A 15402-nucleotide genomic window follows, 5' to 3' on the forward strand; every position below is an offset into this window, starting at 1 on the left:
TTTTACAAGCTTTCACAGACTTGTATATACAAGAAGACTGTCAGTAATTTAGATTTCTTACAGTGTGGAAACAGGCCCTTTGGCCTAACACCAACCCTCTAAAGAGCAACCCACCCAGACCCCTACACCAAACACTATGGGCAATTCACCTAGGCAACCACACAGACACAGGAAGAATGTGCAAACTCCATACCAATAGTTGCCTGAGGTGGGAATGGAACCCAGGTCTCTAGCACTGTGCAGCAGCAGTGCTAACCACTGTGCCACCATGCTGCCTGTGATTGTATACAGCTTTTTGTTATGCTAGTTTGGTTTAGACAGCTGAATTTCGGAGACCAGACCCAGACTATCAGAAACGCACAATTAGGCTTGGCTGAGCATCTGGATATTCATTACTCTTTCGAAATACCTGATCACCTGCTTGATTGTCTGATTTTTGCTGCCAAATTCACAACGTTTATTTGTGCAAGATTCAGAGGTTTCAAATGTCTGTAGTTTCAGCTATTGGAACTTTAAAGGGTACGGATGATTTTATTATCCTGCAATAGAAAAAAACTTTTTTGTTATTAAAAGCTCTTTTGTACATCTATCTTCACTGCAGGTTTCATGGCTTCTCTACAGTGTGTAGTGAATCTTTTGAAATTACTTTTAATGATTCAGTCATGTAAATGATCTAAAGTGCAGTGAATGATGGCTCTTTATAAATCTAGCTTGATTCTGTGAAAAATTGCAGGGAATAGGTTGTACCTATCTCTGCAAAGGACTCAACTAGGGAAAGTTAGATGCAGCTTTGTGACCTGAAATCCCCAACACAACTCATAGGCTTGAAAATCAGAAACCCCTGGGAATGTGGTCGAGGATCCCTGAATCAGGTCTCGCCCACCAGTTTAAAAAGTCGTTCTGACTCAGAGAAAGTTCGAGTCAAATTTGCCATAAAGGGAGAACTCAACTGAATGTGACACCGATCAGCCTTAGTAATATGTACTTCAGAGGTAATCAGGACTAAATGCGGTCTATAAGTCAAGCAGTTCAGTGGATTTAAAGTACATTGGGTTTAAGGGTGAGAGAGGGAGGAGAGGAGAGATGCTGGCAAAGAGATAAGAGAACAGTAAAGAGGGAGATCGGGGGGCACAGTCGAGGGGAAGAGGAAAAAGGAATAGCAAGAGTATAGAAAATCAAAGAAGGAAGATCAAGATGGGCAAAGAAACCATGAGAAAATGGTTCAGTGGCCTCCCACTTCACCATACAAGAGTTTTTTTAAAAAGTTCAGCATGAGATGTGGGAATCGCTGTCTAGGCCATCATTTATTGCCCATCCTTAATTTCCCAGGATTAAGAGTCAACCACATTGCTATGGGTCAGGAGTCACATGTAGGCTAGACCAGGAAATGATGGCAGTGTCCTGTCACACCTCCCTGACAACCAGCATTTCCCCATCGGCAGCACAAGAGTTCCAGGGCTCAGTGTGCAGACAGAGACTGGAACCACAGCCATTAAAAATGACTTACTGAGCGAGTCAATGAAGGCTTTTTAACTGTAATGCCTCCCTTGGATGGGACACAGCACATTGCTTAACGACTGAGCTAACTGCAAAAATCGATGCAAATCACCCTTTCTAGTTTACTGCAGGTCCACTCTCAACCCAGGCAATATGTGAACCTGCTCTGGGTCTTCTCTGTTTCACACTTGCACCAACCAAAAAGCAGCCCACATTCCAAGTCAGCAGGAGAAGCTTAGGATAAAGTACTGGGGCTATGAGGAAAATGCAATAATAACTCAAGGCAGGAACCTTTTAGACATAATGCAAACAAAGTGAAACTAAATAGAGAAAATAATGAAACTAAAGATGTCAGTTTCCAAGTTGCTGGTTTTTGCTCCTAGATTTTAAGAGAAGTCAATGAAAATAATGTAGGCCTGAATTTTACACCGGCAATGGTCACCACCACAATTCCATACCCTTGCTGTAGATGTCAGGAGCTCTTCTCAGGTTCCAGGGCCCCACTTTCAAATAGGGATACAACACAAACAGATAGACAGAAAATCATTTATTATTGAACACCAGGAAAACTTGAACATTCTGACATACTGGACAAAACTTTAAAAAGACTGTATGAAATTAAACATTTATCAGGCCCAATGCCATCCTTGAGCTTGGTGCTTTTCTGCAAGTTTCATGATATCAGGCTCCAAATCGGACAATGACAATTGGAGGTCACCTCTTGTTGCAATATCAATTCTGTTCCTGTATTTTGTCAAGGAAACTACCCAGGAGGGAAGCTATTGACTCCAAAGAAGGTTGTTGCTTGGATATTTCATCGGTTCAGTTACCAGAGCCTCCATAAACCCCAGGGGTTCCCCTTCCCACATTTTCAGTCTGTAACCCCCTTCAAATGTGCCAGGGCCCCTAAGGGGGCCATTTAGTGCCCATTGAGAATAGCTGTTCTATACAAATGCAATGCGTCTTGTTTTTTTTCTTCTATTCATCAAGAAATTAAGCTTTTTTTTAATGGCCTTATTAGCCCATGTTGCTATTTTTAGTGAGCTCTCAGCTCCATCTATTCGACTATTCAAGTTCTGCATTTGACTCCAAGAACTATGTACCCTCCTTTTCGGCAAATGTACATCTCAGTTTCAATATTGTCAACAGCTATTGCACTGAACTGTCAGGCAACTCTTTAAGTAAATCATGGTTGAAATAAATGCGTCAGTTCCAGACTTAGGTTTCAGTTGATTTTATGCTTTGACAAAGTTGGAAAGCAGCAAACATTTTGAACAAACAAGAGAACGGAGTATATATACATATCTATTTACAGGCATTTCCACATTTTACTCAAACATTTGAATACTGAGCTAGATGAAAGTGGATGAGTCATGATCAGCAGAGGATTGCGAACGAATTGAAGAGGTAAAATCACTGAAAGGAAGAGCTGCTTTATATCTAAGTGATGGGGGCAAACAGCTTTTTACAAGACTTTGGAGATAGAATCGAAATTTTTCACCCAGAAATGCATAAATGATGGGGTTTAAACAGCAGTGTACAAATGCGATGGATCCAGTTACTTGCTGGGCAATCAGTAGATGTATTCGGAACTCACAGCCAGTTAAAACATTCTGTTCTCTCAATGACTCCAGCAACATCACAACATTGTACGGTGTCCAAAATACAAAAAACACAATGACAACAGTAAATATTAATTTGATAGCCCTGTGTTTCTTATAGCTTCTGTTTTTTTGCAGGGTTTGAATTATTCTTGTGTAACAGAAAACCATGATAGCCAATGGAACACAAAACCCCAAAACAATGGCTTTGGAAAGGTTGAAGAGATTCCAATTTGAAACATTGCCCTGTGGAAAGAAAGTATGGCAAACATATCTTTCCCCAACTCTTTCAATTTTGTTAAATATCATTGTGGGAGATGAGGCAACCAAAGCTACACACCACATCACTACACTCGAAATGATCCCATTTCGAACAGTCCTAGTCCTGACCGAAAATACAGCGTGAACAATTGCAAGGTAGCGGTCTACAGTTATCAAGATTATGAACATTGTGCCACCATTGTAGCCAAGCTCATAAGCAGCAGAAACAATCTTGCAAAAGGCTTCTCCAAAAATCCATTGCTTTGCAGCATAATATGCCCAGAAAGGAAGTGTAGTCACAAACAGCAAGTCACATAACGACAAATTTAAAAGGTAAATATCTGTTAATTTCTTAAGACGTCTATGTTTTAAAACAGCCCACAACACAAGTGTGTTCCCTAGTAGACCAAAGAGAAACACGAGGGAGTACAGGACTGGCAGGAAGGTTGCACCAAATGTTTTTGCAGATTGCGTATCACATGGAGCAAACTGTTCTCCGTAGTCATAATTGTAGTCACTGAACGTGCTGAACAGATTTTCAGTTGTGTTCATCCTGTGATCCATCTTTCCATAAACTAGAGGGAAACAAAGAGCAGTAAGTGACAGTTATCACTGAATTAGTTCAAAGGCAGTTGAGGTTTCAGAGCGATGTAACTATTTGGTGAATCTTCAATTCGTCCTGGCTAGTAACAGTGATAACCAGGAATATGATGTTTCAATATATTTTAGTTAGAAAGGCCAACACACTGAAATGGGAGAATTAATTCTTCAGATGCGTTACATTAATAACGTTCACTAATTAATAAGGTCTTTGAAAAACTTCCAGACAAAAAAAAATCAAAATAAAGTTACTTACAAGCAATACTTAATTTCCTTTCAGACAGGCAATTATATATTCTCTCAATATCCACCCAAATGATGGCCGGAGCACTAAATGCTGCAGTCTTTCACTAGAAAGATGATATTGGTTTAAAATGACAAAGAGGAAGTGCAACATTTCCTGTCTGACTGAATTGCCAATCACCTTATAATGTTTACCCTCTTGTTATGAAACCCCCCTCAGCCACTAAAAAATATTCTCTTTATTTCTCTTTAAAATTTCATGATTTTTATAGCTTCACCTTCTCTGATTCAATGAGAACAGGACAGCTTCCCTGATCTATCCAAATGTTTGTACTTGCTCATCCCTGAATCATAAGGTAAATCTTTGCTTTGCCCATTCCCCGGACCCTCTCCCTCCCCTCCCATTCCAATCTTACAGCCAGGCTCCCCAAAGGTTCAAATATGAAGCCATGTTTCCCATGGATTTGGAATAGCTTCTTGGCTTTGTTCTCTTTGCCTCTGTTTACAAAGCTCCAAATCCCACATACATTCTCACCTGCTTCCTTCAATTGTCCAGGTATCTTCAAACATTTGTGCACAAACAGCTCCAGGCCTCTGCCTGCTTGCAGCCCCAGAATGGTACCATTTAATATCGTCACAGAAATAATTGTGGAAGGAATTAAAGGAGTACACCCTGTCATGATGAAACTGGACTAGAGTTGTGCGGGTGAAAGGAAATCTGTCCTTCAACGTGAGATGAAGTGGAAGGTAAAATTTTAGAACGTTTATTTAGATTGTTTCAGACACGGGAGGTGGGGTCAGTGGTTTACAAATTGCCACTTTTGCAGTGTATCGTGTGCTTTGTGCCTTAAATAATGAGTGAATTAATGCAGATTATTATGTAATGGCTGGAGAACAATTTTCTCACTTCTTGAATTGGTATTTGTGACTAGAATGCAGACTGCATGAAGGATTCTGATATCTGGTCACTTTGATGTGAAAAACCATACAACACCAGGTTATAGTCCCAACAGGTTTATTTGGAAGCACTAGCTTTCGGAGCGCTGCTCCTTCATCAGGTGGTTGTGAAGAATAAGATTGTAAGACACAGAATTTATATGTCATGTCAGCCCAGATAATGCATTGAAGGTATGAGCTGCCCTGTCTGTGAGACTGTCTGTGCCACAATGGTCAGACTGATTCTAATCTAAGAAACGGATTTACAGAATCTTACATGGACTCACACAGTATTTGAGCAAAGTAAAATGTATTTCTGCAAGTACAAATACACACCACAAACTTATATGTGTAGGTGTGTTCACGCACACGCACACATACACATACAGGTTTGTGGGGTGAATTTGTACACCAATTGTTAAAGTTCACTTGAGAATGTAACTTTAAAACGTTTTGCGATTTACATATGAAAGAATTGAAACCAACATGGTCATTCTAAAAGATGAGAGACTTAACAACAATCCAGGTCTTTTTCAATATATAATTTCAGTTCCATCATATTGTAAACTTTTGCTGTAAATTCTGTGTCTTACAATCTTATTCTTCACAGTCCCCTGATGCAGGAGCAGCACTCTGAAAGTTAGTGCTTTCAAACAAACCTGTTGGACTATAATCTGGTGATTTTTAACTTTGTACACCCCAGTCCAATACCAGCACATCCAAATCATGGTCACTAATTGCTGTTTTAGCACTCTTCCTCAGTTTCCTGAACTTCCTTCCCAAATCAGCAGGAAAACTTCAGAGGTTTGACCATTAGGTTTTAAACTGAAGGCATTATAAAGACTCGTTGCACCAATGCTGGGGGAGGATTTGAACAGGAAAGAGCTGACATGTGGATTGTATGTAACCCCTGAACTGCTGGTAAATGGGTGTAAATGGATGCTCTTAGCACAGTGGCTCTCGCTTTTTTACAATCTCCATGCCAGGCCGCGGTCACATCATTATTCCAAGGCATCACTCTCCTTATCCTTTAATATCCCCTCAGGAATATGGGGGTTAGGGCAGCACTGATTGCTCTTTTCTTGCACTGGAGAAGGTGGGGGAAAGTCACTTTCATGAGCTACTGAAGTCCATGTTCACGTATGTTCACCCACACTGCAGTTAGGGAGGGAGTTCCTGGATTTTGACCCAGAGACGGTGAAGGAACAGAGATTTGTTGTTTCAAGTAACGCGGTTGTGTTGGCTTGGAGGGTAATTCACAGAAGGTCATGTTCCCATGTAACGTCTGCCCTTGTCCTTCCAGTAGGTAGAGCTCACAGGATTGGAATATCTTGCTGAAGAAGCCCTGGGTGAGGAGTTGCAGGGCATCTTGTAGATAGTACATACTGCTGCCAGTCTGCACCCCAAGGGTGAAGGGAGTTAATAACGAAGAGGGTGAATGCTGTCGAGTCTCTGGGGTATTTTTGGAGTTCACTGATCCAGGCCAGTGCTGAGTACATAGAACATTACAGCGCAGTACAGGCTCTTTGGCCCTCAATGTTGCATTGACCTGTGGAACCAATCTGAAGTCCATCAAACCAACACTATTGCATTTTCATCCGTATGTTTATCCAGTGACCATTTAAATGCCCTTAAAGTTGGTGAGTCTACTACTGTTGCAGGCAGTGTGTTCCATGGCCTACAACTCTCTGAGGAAAGAAACTACCTCTGACATCTGTCCTATACCTGTCACCCCTCAATTTAAAGACATGTCCCCTCGTGCTAGCCATCACCATCTGAGGAAAACTTATTTCACCATAATCCTGATTTATGTCTTGTGGATGGAAGAAATGCTCTGTGGGATTCAAGCTGTGAGTCAATTGCCACAGAGTTACCAGCATCTGACCTACTTTAATGACCAGGGCATGTATGGAGGCAGTCCTGTTGAGTTTCTGTGAATGTTGCCATTTATCAACCCAATCCCAAATGTCGCTCACATGCATAAAACCATGCTGACTATCCCTAAACTGTCCTTGCCTCTCCAAATGCATGTAAATCTTATCTCTCAGAGTCCCCTCCAACAACTATTGCACCACTGATGCCAGAGTCACCAGTCAATAGTTCTCAAACTTCTCCTCGCACCCTTTCTAAAAAAAAATAACATTAACCATTGTCCACTTCTCTAGCACCTCACCCATGGCTGTATCTCTGTTCTGGACCCCACACTTTCTTCCTTAGCTTTCAACAACATCCTTGGATATACCTGATCATGTCCTGGGGTTTCATCCACGTTTATATATTTTAAGACCTCCAGCACTTCCTTTTCTTTAATATGGATAAGTGTTCCAAAAATGGCGGCACTAAAACCTATACAACTACAACATGATGACCCAACTCCGATACTCAATGGTCTGAACAGTGAAGGCAAGCATACTAAACACTTTCTTTGCAACCCTGTCTACCTGTCACACAACTTTCAAAGAACTATGTACCTGAATCATAGGTCTCCCTATTCAACACACTCCCCAGGACCCTACCGTTAACTGTATAATCCTACCCTTGTTTGCCTTAGCAAAATGCCTCTTCCTGGGTAATTAGGGATGAGTAAGAAATGTTGGCCAAGTTAGTAATGCCCACATCCCATGAATGAATAAATGGAAATGATTAGGTAAAAACAATGACTGCAGATGCTGGAAACCAGATTCTGGATTAGTGGTGCTGGAAGAGCACAGCAGTTCAGGCAGCATCCGAGGAGCAGGGAAATCGACGTTTCGGGCAAAAGCCCTTCATCAAGCCCTTCCTGATGAAGGGCTTTTGCCCAAAACGTCCATTTTACTGCTCCTCAGATGCTGCCTGAACTGCTGTGCTCTTCCAGCACCACTAATCCAGAAAATGGAAATGATTGACCATGTTAAGCTTCAGACAGGAAGCCACAGGAACCTGACCTGCTTTGTGCCAGGATTTCGGCATCTCTATTCTCTGCCCCGAACGCCTGTTGAATTATAATATTTATATCACCTCTCCTCACTTTTCCTTCCAAATTTCATCAATTCGTCTGTAATATATCTGTCCGTTTCACTAGTTTGCTTGTGTCTAGGGAGGGAAATCTAGGTTTTAACCCACTGAAGGAACAGTGATATATTTCTAAGTCAGCATGTTGAGCAGCTATCTATCTGTTGCCCTTGTCCTTTTACATGGAAGTAGTCATGGATTTGGAAGGTGCTGTCCAAGGGTCTTTGGTGAATTCCTGCAGCGCATCTTGGAATTGGTATACACTTACACATGTAAGCTTACTAGTTATCTGGGAAAAGTTAAATGATTAAAACCTGCTCCATCTCCTGTGTAATTACTAAATTAAATTAACCCGCCCATCTCATATCCTTCCCACCTGACATCATACACACCAACCCACTTGGCTCACTACTGTCCATCGCCCTACGAGCATCCAACATCCCCACCTACCTGCAGAATTCAGCCATTGCTATTGAAAAAGGGATCACTTGTTACAAGAGAAGTATGCAACTTTACATTCCTTCCCTCCTGGTTGTCACCTCTCAGTTTTGCTATCATTCTATTCAATCTTTGCAACTTTACCAGTGACTCTGTAACTTTGTCATCTTACGGAGATTAAAACTTGTTCCCAGTCCTCCAAGGATGGATAAGCCAAAGATGGATACAAGTACAATATGGTTCCAATGATGCTGGAAATGCTGAAAATACTCCACAGGTCTAGCAGCATGTGGGGATATAGAATCAGAGTTCACTTTCATGTCGTGGTATTTCTTCAAAATTGGAAGAAGTTAGAAATGTACTGTAGATTGTGGCATTTAAGAGGATTTCATTTTATTGACACCAAAATGCATGTTTAGGCTCTCACATGGTGTATAAATCAACTCGATATTTGATCCGCTAATAAACACATGTTTTGGTCAATATTGACATTAGTTGATCTTTATCTTTCAGCTCAGAAACACAGATCGTGTTTAGGGTTGTACTTCCCTTATAAATCAATGTATGGCATCAATCAGGCCAGGGGGTTGATGATGGAGTTGATAAAGCATGGCGCTGGAAAAAGCACAGCAGGTTAGGCAGCATCCGAGAAGCAAGAGAGTCAATGTTTCACCCAATCCTGAAGAAGGGTTGTGCCAGAAACGTCGACTCTTCTCCTCAGATGCTGCCTGACCTGCTGTGCTTTCCTAGCACCACGCTTTATCAACTCTGAGTCTCCAGCATCTGCAGTCCTTACTTTTTCCCGGGTAGGTGATGTCGAACATCAATAGGAATGTACGACACAGAACAGGTTGCACGTGATGATAAATGAATCTTCCTACGTAAGGAGGTTCAAACCTAGTATCAAGCTAAACATGACATCTGATAACTTCTCAAATTGAACTGTGATCTATGAACACATTGCTTTTACTATATTCTTTCATGGTATGTGGGTATCACTGGCAAGGTCAGCATTTATTGCCCATCCCTGAATACCCTTAAACTGAATAGAGTTCTTGGCTATTTCAGAGAGAACCACATTGCTGTGGATCTGCAGTCAAACGCAAGCCAGGTAAGGGTGGCAGATTTCCTTCCCTATAGGGAATTAGCGAACCAGCTATGTTTTTATGATTAATTCTAGTTCATGACACTATTACTGAAATAGCTTTCAATTTCAAATGTATCAATCTCATTTGAATTCCACCAACGACCATATTAGGCATTAAACCTATGTCTCAAGAGCAGGAGTCTACCCTCAGGATATCTACCTCTGTGATAATACCACAATGCCACCTTCCACTTATTGTTGGCTAAGTACTGACGTGACAAAGGAAGAAGGAGGGATCCACCCTGAAGCAAATGCTCCAGACAAAATATGTCATGTGAAAGCAGCCTCTGGACTCATCTTCAGAACAGTGTACAATAGATGAGTGAGTCTTCCAAAGTGATAAAAAATGTTACATGTACATTATGTAAGGTATATGACAAATATAAAGTTTTTGGATGACTGGATTTTGAACTAGTGGCATATGGGATTTGGTGTATGTGAAAAGGATTATTAATTAACTTGTAAGCATTTCCATAGCCATATTGATTAATTTTTATAAAGCAGTCTGAAAGAAGTAATTTTTGGGATTAATGGGAACTTGTTTTCATTAGAAGAGCTGCTACAAGCAAGTAAAGTAAACAGAAGTGAATTAGGCCTGTTGTTTGCAAAGTTCTGGACAATTGATTTTTTTGTTGGCTCAGGGGAAGTACAGATTGCTTGGAAAATGCTTTTGGATTTCATTTTGGCAATTTCATAGTTGTCTTGGAACATAGAACATAAACAGTACAGCACAGTCCAGGACCTTTGGCCCTTGATGTTGTGTCAACCTTTTATCTTATTGTAGGATGAAACTAACGTACATACTCTTCATTTTACTATCATCCATGTGCCTATCCAAGAGTTGCTTAAATGTCCCTATGTATTTGACTCTACTACCACCACTGGCAGTGCATTCCACTCACCCACCACTCTCTGTGTAAAGAACCTACCTCTGACATCTCTCCATAACCTTCCTCCAATCACCTTAAAATTATGCCCCCTCGTGTTAGACATTTCCGCCTTCAGACAAAAGTCTCTGTTCATTCTATCTATGCCTCATCTTGTACTCCGCTATCAAATCACCTTTCATCCTTCTTCACTCCAATGAGAAAAGCCTTAGCTCCCTTGATCTTTCTTCATAAGATATGCCCTCCAGTCCAGGCAACATCCTGGTAAATCTCCTCTGCACCCTCTGTAAATCTTCCACATCCTTCCTATAATGAGGTGACCAGAACTGAACACAATATTCCAAGTGTGGTCTAACCAGGCCTCTACAGAGTTGCAGCATAATCTTGTGGCTCTTGGAGTCAATCCTCCTGCTAATGAAAGCCAACACACCATACGCCTTCTTAACAACCCTATCATCCTGGGTGGTAACTGTCATGGACCAGGGCAGACACCCTCAAAACATTTCAGACCCCACCTTTGCCAGCTGTTTCAAGCAGGTGTAAAACAGTTATTCCAGGAGAAATGCCACAGGTCAAACCACTTAGTTTTAAACAAAACAATTTATTTACAGGATTACTGAATGAAACTCAAGCAATAGAAAACAGAATACAGAATAACATCCTATGTGAAATAGATTATCTCAACTTAATGATGCTGTTCCAAATACTTGCAACAATCCCCTTAAACACCCCTTGGCACATACAATAAAATCAAACACAGGGTCTTACAGGAGAGGAGTCATATAGAGAGCACCAACCTGGACCTGCTTCTTTGAGTTCAGCAGTTTTTCCACACTACCTCTAAAATCCAAACCACACCAGAGAAAGGCTGAGCTGGGAGCACTGGCAACTCCCCTTTCATTGTACAAGTGTTCTTTTTTTTAAACACACTTGAAAGCCTTCTGCCTGAGGCAGTATCTGTTAGCAATTATCAAATTGGCCCTAAAACCCTTCAACCTCCAGACTTTTCAGAGTCTGTGTCATTTACGACCTCTCTGAAAAAAAAAGTCAAGGACTGGATAACCTTGTTAAAGGAGGAGCTTCATCACACAACTTTGAGGGATCTGTGGATGTGGACCCCAAGATCCCTTTGTTCCTCCACTCTGCCAAGAAACCTGACTTTAACCCTGCTCTGCATTCAAATTTGACCTTCCAATATGAATCACTTCACAGTTTTCGAGGTTGAGCTTCATCTGCCCAGCTCTGCATCCTGTCCCATTGCAACCCACAACAACCCTCCACACTATCCACAACTCCACTCACCTTCGTGTCATTGGCAAACTTACTAACCCACCCTTCCACTTCCTCATCCAAGCCACTTATAAAAATCACAAAGAGCAGAGGTCCAAGAACAGATTCCTGCAGAACACTACTGGTCACCAATCTCCAGGCTGAATAGTTTCCATCTACTACCTCTGTCTTCTATGGACCAGCGAATTCTGTATCAAGAGAGACAAGTTTCCCTGTATCCAATGCCTCCTTTCTGTCTGAATGAGCCTATCATGGGCATCTTTATCAAAAGCCTTGCTAAATTCCATGTACACTGCATCTATTGCTCTACATTCATCAATATGTTTTGTCACACCCTCAAATAATTCAATAAGGTTTGTGAGGCAGGACCTGCCTCTCAGAACGCCATGCTGACTATCTCAAATCAAAATATAGTTTTCCAAGTAATCATAAATCCTGTCTCTCAGAATCCTCTCCAGTAATTTGCCCACCACATACATAATACTGACTGGTCTGTGATTCCCAGGATTATCCTTATTCCCTTTCTTGAACAAGGGAATCACATTCTCCACCCTCCAATCATCTGGCACTATTCCCGTTGACACTGAAGACACAAAGATCAAAGCCAAAGGCACAGTAGAAATCTCTCCCCTTGCTTGCTGTAGTAACCTAAGGTATATCCCAGCTGGCCCAGGGGTTTTATCTATCCTCATGTTTTCCAAAGTTTTCAGTACATCATCCTTCTTAACATCATATCAGTCTGTTTAATGCTGTCCTCAGAAACATCAAGGTCCCTCTCAGTAGTGAATACTGAAACAAAGTATACAATAAGGACCTCCTCTACTTCCTCTGACTCCAGGCACACGGTTCCTCCACTATCCCTGATCGGCCCTACCTTCACGCTTGCAATCCTCTTATTCCTCACATAAGTATAAAATACCTTAGGGTTTTCCTTAATCTGACCCATTAAAGCTTTCTCATGTCCCCTTCTAGCTCTCCTAAACCCATTCTTCAGTTCCTTCCTGGCTACCTTGTAACCCTCTAGAGCCCTGTCTGATCATTGCCACCTCAACCTTAAATAAGCTTCATTCTTCCTCTTGACTAGATGTTCTACATCCCTTGTCACTCAAGGTTCTTTCACCCTACTATCCCTTCCTTGCCTCCGTGGGACAAACCTGTTCAGCACTTTTAGCAAGAGCTCCCTAAACAACGTCCACATTTCTGTTTTGCATTTTCCTGAGAACATTTGTTTCCAATCTAGGCGACCCAGTTCCTGCTTAATAGCATTGTAATTCCCCCTCCTCCAATTAAATTCTTGCCGTATCGTCTGCTCCTATTCCCCTCCATGAGTATAGTAAAGGTCAGGGAGTTGTGATTGAAATGCTGTCCCCTGAGATCTGACACCTGGCATGGTTTGTTGCCAAGCACCAAATCCAATATGGCCTCCCCTCTAGTCGACCTATCTACATATTGCATCAGGAACCCTTTCTGGACACACCTGACAAAAACTGCTCCATCCAAACTATTGGAACTAAGGAGGTTCAAATCAATATGAGGGAAGTTAAAGTCACCCATGACAACAACCCTGTTACTTCTGCACCTTTCCACAATCTGCCTCCCAATCTGCTCCTCGGTGTTTCTGTTGCTATTGAGGTACCTGTAGAAAACTCCCAATAAAGTAACTGCTCCTTTCCTGTTTCTGACTTCCACCCATACTGACCCAGCAGATAAACCCTCCTCAATGACCTCCCTTTCTGCAGCTGTTACACTATCTCTGATTAGCAATGCCACTCCTGCACCTCTTTTACCTCCCTTGTCTTTCCTTTTGAACCATCTAAACCCTTGAACATTCAATAACTATTCCAGCCCATGTAACATCCAAGTCTCTGTAATGGCCACAACATCATAGTCCAAGTACTAATCCATGTTCTAAGTTCATCACCCTTATCCCTAACATTTCTCGCATTAAAATAGACACACTTCAACCTTTCACACTGACTGCAACTTTGCCCTGTTAAGTGCCTATCCCTCCTCACAGACTCTCTGCACGCTGTATTTGCCTGTTCACCAGCTACCCCATCCTCTGATCCGTAGCTCCATTTCCCAACTCCCTGCCAATCCAGTTTAAACTCTCCCGAAGTTCTCTAGCAAACCTCCTGCCCAGGATATTGGTGCCCCTCCTCTTTGTACAGGTCCCACCTTCTCCAGAAGGTATCCCAATGATCCACATATCTGAATCCTCCCTCCTACACCAGCCCTGTAGCCATATGTTCATCTGCACTTGCTCTCTGTTCCTGGCCTCACTAGCCCGTCACACTGGTAGCAATCCTGTGATTACTACTCTGCTCATTCTGCCTTTTAGTTTCCAACCTATACTCACTTTTCAGGTCCTCATCCCTTTCCCTATCTTTGTCAGTTGATAGCGATGTGTACCAATAACTTCTGGCTGCTCTCCCTCCCCCTTAAGAATCCTGTAGACTCGATCCGAGACATCCCTGACTCTTGACTGAAGTTTGTTGTGTAAGACAGTTGGTCCTAAAGAAAGGAAAAAATAGAAATACTAACAAATAGGTTACTTCGATGTAGGGAGTTTGGTTTTAGTTAAAACTTTGAAGCTGAGAAAGTCTATGTTCAGTTTTATGAAGGTGTGAAGACTCAAGAAACAGGCAATTAGATTTTCCAAACTGTGGGTTGAAACCACAGGTGTGTTCAGCTGGCTGTGTGAGAAAGAAGGAATTCTATCTGGTGTTTGAATATTATAAAGAAGTGCTGCTGGGATTATAGTATTGCAGTTTTCTATATGCTTCAGAATCTTTAAACTTGTGTTAAGTGAAAATAGTTGCTTTATTCTACCTGATTTTCATTTCTTCTGGATACTTCTGTTTCTTATTCAAAGATTTAGCAGTTGACGTATACTGAATCTACTGCAATTAAGGAATGAATTGGGAATGATGGTGGGAGATTAAAGGGAAGGTCTGTAATAAGGTGGAAGCTTGGAGATGGCAAATGTCATAAGTTTAAATGGTGCAAGGCCAAAGGGAGCATGAATGGGAGACGTGTCCGGGGAAGATGTGAACGGCAGAAAGATAAATGACTGTTGATCAAAAAGAAAAGCAAAATTAAAAGCAAAAGCTGCACAGAGCATGAGATCACTTTGGGGTTATTGCAATGTAGAGCCCAGAAGGCTTTAAAATGCCCATACAAATGCTGACATCTTGTTCCTTGAGCTTGTGTTGAGCTTCACTGGACAGAGATGTCAATGTGAGAGCAAAGTGGGGAATTAGAATGGCAGGCCACTGGACATTTGAGATCATGCTTGCAGACTGCATGGATGTACGTTGCGAGTAGATTATTCAGTCCACCTGTGGAGACCACACTGTGAGCAGCAGTTATATTATATTCCTTGAAAACATTATCCCACAAATCATTGTGAGCAGCTGGAAAAAGTATTTGGGGCCTTGGATAGTGAGAAAAGAGAAGGTAGAAAAGAAAGTGCTATATTTCCCATATTTAAATAGAACAGTGTCATGAA

General features: G+C 41.6%; 1 protein-coding gene and 1 long non-coding RNA gene across 2 annotated transcripts in view; one reads left to right on the forward strand and one right to left on the reverse strand.

The window, feature by feature from the left end:
* LOC122564482 overlaps positions 1–15402 on the forward strand; it is a 34612-nt gene that overhangs the window by 5664 nt on the left and 13546 nt on the right. The window lies entirely within an intron of this gene.
* On the reverse strand, positions 1941–4738 carry LOC122564481 (C-C chemokine receptor type 4-like). The gene is made up of 2 exons (XM_043719434.1): positions 4216–4738; positions 1941–3934 (listed from the first exon to the last, which is right to left on the reverse strand). The coding sequence occupies exon 2, from the start codon at positions 3921–3923 to the stop codon at positions 2850–2852; it is 1074 nt and encodes a 357-aa protein (XP_043575369.1). The 5' UTR covers positions 3924–3934; positions 4216–4738; the 3' UTR covers positions 1941–2849.

The sequence above is a fragment of the Chiloscyllium plagiosum genome, chromosome 29, assembly GCF_004010195.1.
Source record: "Chiloscyllium plagiosum isolate BGI_BamShark_2017 chromosome 29, ASM401019v2, whole genome shotgun sequence".
Taxonomy (NCBI): Eukaryota; Metazoa; Chordata; class Chondrichthyes; order Orectolobiformes; family Hemiscylliidae; genus Chiloscyllium; species Chiloscyllium plagiosum.